Genomic DNA, 5,211 nt, shown 5'->3' with positions numbered 1-5,211 from the left:
GGTAGATTTGAAATGTCAAATGAGCTTTGGATTATATGAAACTTCAACTCTGCTTGAACACTGAGAATGTGTGGTAACATGTTCACAAATGGAAAAACTGTGCATCCCGACTTACACGAGACACAAGAAAAAAGGACTTTGAGGTTTTTTTCAAGGGAGTGAGAAGATAAGCTAGTATCCATTCTTTCTCCTCTTTCCCCTTCCTTACCTGTTGTACAATATTTCTTCTCCCTTTTGTTCCTTACTTAGGTGTTTTCTCAGAGATGAGGTCCAGTCTCACATATTCCTCCTAATTAATTTACAAAGATCAGGTAGGACCCTGTTGTGTGCGGGAGGAGGGATGGAAGAAGGCATTCAGAGACTAGAGGGAAACACAGTTGACCCAACTATCCTGATTCCCAAAATACATATTGAAATTGTCTTATCTTTCAGTGGCTTTGGCTCAGAAATCTGTCCTTTCTCAGATTAACTCTCTTATATTTTATATATTAATTCATACTTTATGTGCTTATTGTTCCTAAAGTCTCAGAAAAGAGGTTATGGAATTTTCAGAATGGACAGTTTTAACATTTAAGTGGTACCTCTTACATATGCAGTAAAGTTCCTCGCAAATTGCTTGTATGCTGTCAAGTAGTTCTCCAGATGTGACTTTTCTTTGACCTGTAGTAGCCTTGAACAAACACCTTTAGTTATATTCCTATCGCTATAAAACAAGACCTTTAGTTGATGCTCCTTCCCTGAGGTACCTTCCGCACTCAGGCAAGACGCTCTGCGCACAGTCAGTGGTCCAGCACAAAGACATCGTAACAGCCTCCATAGCATCTCTCTCAGAACAGTGACTCACACAGTTACTGCATGTGGCTTCATACATCACACATTATTTTAAGTGAGTCTAAAATATGAAAATGTTTTAGTTCCCAATGGAAACGCAATTACCTTGTACAAAATTTGGATGAATAAGAACCAGTAGTCCAAAGTAAAATCCACAAATAGGTCCAGGATTACAAACAATGTGACAAATCAAAACAGTGTGTTTTTTCTTCTTATTACTCTCAGGCCATAAGAAAGGACATAGAAAAAGTGTGGGAAGCTCTATTACAGCAGTGCTCAACTCCACTGAACACACTGCTGTGACATAAAAATACACCCACACCCCACAACCCAACCCAACCTCCAGCCTCCCACCCAGCATCACCAGTACATGTGTCGTCATCTCCTTCCTGGTTGCCAGGACAATGCAGATGATGACTGCCATATCTGAGTCAAGTGGGAGAAAACACAGGCAAAGCTCCTTTCTCTAAGTAATGCTCAGGATTCATCAAGTTGCCAGTTTTGATGTAAACCCAGATAATTGCCCTAATAGCTTCTGCCAGGCCCCCTTCACCTCCTTATTCCTTACACTATAAATCATGGGGTTCAGCATGGGTGTCAACACAGCATAGAAGAGAGACATCAACCTCCTGAAGAACAGAGGGGCTGGAGCGGGGCTGGATATACGTGAAAATGGCCATGCCATAGCACAGGACAACCACTGTGAGGTGAGAGGCACAGGTGTGGAAGGCTTTCTTTCTTCCCTCCGTGGACTGGATCTTTAGGATGGTGGAGATGATCTGGATGTAGGACAGGAGAACCAGGCAGAAAGGTGTCATCAGCAGAACAATGCTAGAAACCATGATTACAATCTCATTGGAAGAGGTGTCCACACAAGCCAGTCTGACCACAGCTAGGAGTTCGCAGGATATGTGATCAATATACTTGTTTGTGCACATGGGCAGCTGAAAGGTGATGGCGGTCTGTATGAGAGAGTTGACAGAGCCACTGACCCAGGATGTGATGGCCAACCTAGCACAGAGGCCTCCGTGCATGATGACTGAGTATTGCAGGGGGTTACACACAGCCACATAGCGGTCATAGGCCATCACTGCCAATAGAACAAACTCAATCCCACCCAAGCCCAGGGAGAAAAATAACTGGGCTGCACAGCTCACAAAAGGGATTGCTTTATGTGCTGCAAGAAAATGCGCCAGCATCTGAGGAATGATGCTTGTGGCATAAGAGACATCAACGAGGGAGAGGTTGGTGAGAAAGAAGTACATGGGGGTGTGGAGTCGGCTGTCCAGTCTGATGAGAAGAACAATGAAGAAATTCCCCAGCACTGTCACCATGTATGTGATCAAGAAGAGGACAAAGAGGGAAACCTGCATGTCCCAGTCACTGGACAGGCCAAGGAGAATAAACTCTCTCTCCCAAGTCTGGTTACCCGTTCCCATTAAAAAATCTGAAGATTATTAATCTGCAGAGAAAATCAGAAACAATAGAAACTATTGAATCAAAGAATTATAAAAAAACTTTTTATGAATACATATTGTATACAATTGGCCAGCCTTAACCAGATGTTTCAAACCATTTACTGGCCAAGATGACAAGCTTTATCCCAACATGTATTACATCTATTCTCATCAGAGTCAGGCCAGCACTTTTATATGGACATGAAGTGGTCTCAGGACAACCCAGTTAAACACTGGAGATAATGCAGTGCAATTTTAGGAGCTCACATCTTTACCAACTTACCTCAGATTGAGAGTGAGGGGAGTTTGGTAGGTGACAGTAGTAGGTAAAATGAAAAACAATGAAAAAAAATCTGGTTGGAAAGTTATAAAAACTACCTTAATTGTGTCAACTAGCTTCATCATGATAAAATGAATAAATCTATTACAAGAGGCAGGCACTCACTCTTTGGGAAGAAGCAGGGCCTTCTGAAAAGTTCTAGAATCAGAGAAGATAGGTTTGAACTCTGATTTTATTTAGCAGTTTTGTTATTGTGGTTTAGTGACAAACTTTTATATATGAAACAGGACAATATTATACCACCCATAAGTACTTTCAAGCTGAAATGTAGGTAACTTTGGAGAAAGCACCCTATAGACTGTACTGGTAACAATATTACTATACTAGTCTGAGTATTAGTAGTAACATGACCTCTGCCTTAGAGTAGATAGAATAGCAAAGGATTTTCCCATGTATAACCTCCACAAACTCAGATATAAATTAAATTGGAGGCATTGTGTAATAGAACCGAGGGCTTCAGGATGACTGGTCACCATGAGGACCTGGGGACCATTTTCATTTTTTATAGCCCTGATCTCTTCAGCCTTCACTGAGATCAGAAGGGAAGGAATTGTAATCATACCTTGTTCTTTTCATTTTTCTTATCAACTTGATGTTCTTAAGAATCTATCCTTTGCATATGGGCTCGAAATAAAGAAAATGACACTATGGATGTTTGACTTTCTATTTACAAAAGAGGAAGGGAAGCAATTGTTTAAGGAACCTTCATCATTGACCAAGGCAGAGTACAATATATGTATGAATACATGTAGACGTATGCTGGAATGGAGTTTCTTTTGTGTTTTCTTTCACCCCAGAAAGGCTTCTTAAGTAGAACTATGTGTTGCAATATCAATGTCGAACACTAAACAGAAACTGTTCAAATTTTTAAATTTTTTTAAAAGTAAAAGATAAAGGCAGTAAGAGGGCTTGAGGGCAGAAACAGAGCTGCTTGCCTGTCCTAGAATCCAAAGGGATCTTGCTAGGGTCTGTGAGCAGAAAGGTAAGGCTGTCTATGCCTCTACTCTCTTGTCCAATAAAGGCTGAAACAAAACAAGCAGTTCCCCCAAATGCCCATCTCTTTCACGGTTCAGCCACATACATTTTCATAAACTCTCATGGTGTCCTTCTCTTACCTGATCTCCCCTTTCAACTGTTCCTCCTCTTTGGCTCTATCATAAACCTTCCACCACCACCCCTCACTTGGCTTTTCTTCAATCATGGTCAGAACAAATGCCTCAAAGATGACATTCAAATTTAATTCTAAAGCCTCAAGAAAAAAAATCTGTTAACTGTTACTGAATTTTAACAAATCTGTGCCAGAGAGCAGACATTTCTTTTTCCACTCATTTGGCAAACATCCATGAAGTGCCATTGCTGCTAGTTGCTGAGATTTCAAAGTAAATATTACACTTCCCTACACTTAGCGTTCATGTGGATGAAAAAGATACAGAACAGATTGCCATCCTATCACTGTCCCCCTGTTGCATGTGCAAGCTTCCTGGAAACATGCCAGCCCATGACTCACTCTGGTCTTCCTGCCCACCCCACACATCTGTCTACTACAGCCCTTGTCTCATGACAAATGAACAACAGTATTGCTTCTCATTGTAGGTCCAAGCTTCAGAACTCAACAGTCTGTGCTCTGAATCCATTCTCTTCCACTTCCTGGGACCCAAAGCAAGCCACCCGACTGCCCCTGTCTCACAGTTCTTCAACGGCACAATGTGGATAATACTGGCCAACTAAAAAGGTCATTGCTGAAATTAAGGAGTTGAAGATCCAACCTTCCTATACTTCACTTTCACTAAATCATGGAAATTAAACTCTTAAAGATCACTGGTGACTTTCTCGTATCAAAGACACAGGTTTTCATTTGATTTTCACTGTTTAACTTTTAATAGTGTCAAGTTTTGCTGCTTCAAACCCTTGACTCTATCCTGTGCTTCTGACCTGACTTGCCTCTGACCTGTTATTCCTTATCTGCATTCTTGGGGGATTTCTCCAAACCCTCCCGCTCCACCACTGTGAAAATCCGGTCAGTTCTGTGCTCACCAACTGTACTCTTCTATGACTTTTTTCCCTTGAAGGGCTTGTAATTTCTTTTTTTTTTTAATGTTTTTTTAAATTATATTATGTTAGTCACCATACAGTACATCCCTGGTCTCTGATGCAAAGTTCGATGATTCATTAGTTGCGTATAACACCCAGAAGGGCTTATAATTTCTAACGACAATAATTGTGATCAACTCCGTGCAGCTCACCCTCAAGTCTACATAGGTCTCCTGGACTTTCCTCTGAAGGCCCAGATGCTTTCCCCAACACCACAATGAATGTCTGTCTCATAGATGTCTCACCAGGCCTCCACTCACCTCCCCGCACACGGGATCCCTCCTGACACCTTCATTTCTGTCAATGCAACAAAAATTCTCCCACTCTCCCAACACATCACACTTGACTTTTCCCTCCTCTTCCCCACTCCATGGAATAAATCCTCTTTCTTCATTTCCTTTACTGCATATTCCCCATCTCCTCATAGCGTCATTTGCACTTACACTTGCCCTCATCTCCCCACCCCATGGAGTGCAGGGCGTCCTTGTAAAT

At 41.7% G+C, this 5,211-nt stretch overlaps 1 protein-coding gene across 1 annotated transcript; it reads right to left on the bottom strand.

Moving 5' to 3' along the window:
* Positions 1-1,318: 1,318 nt before the first annotated feature.
* LOC100465341 (olfactory receptor-like protein OLF3) lies at positions 1,319-2,270 on the bottom strand. Its single transcript, XM_002921821.4, is given in 2 exon segments — positions 1,319-1,457; positions 1,459-2,270. Coding segments are annotated over 2 exon segments (951 nt in total).
* Positions 2,271-5,211: the final 2,941 nt, after the last annotated feature.

This window comes from Ailuropoda melanoleuca, chromosome 1 (genome assembly GCF_002007445.2).
Source record: "Ailuropoda melanoleuca isolate Jingjing chromosome 1, ASM200744v2, whole genome shotgun sequence".
In the NCBI taxonomy this organism is placed as follows: domain Eukaryota; kingdom Metazoa; phylum Chordata; class Mammalia; order Carnivora; family Ursidae; genus Ailuropoda; species Ailuropoda melanoleuca.
Note: the sequence above shows the minus strand (reverse complement) of the source record. Positions and strands in the feature narration are given on the sequence as shown.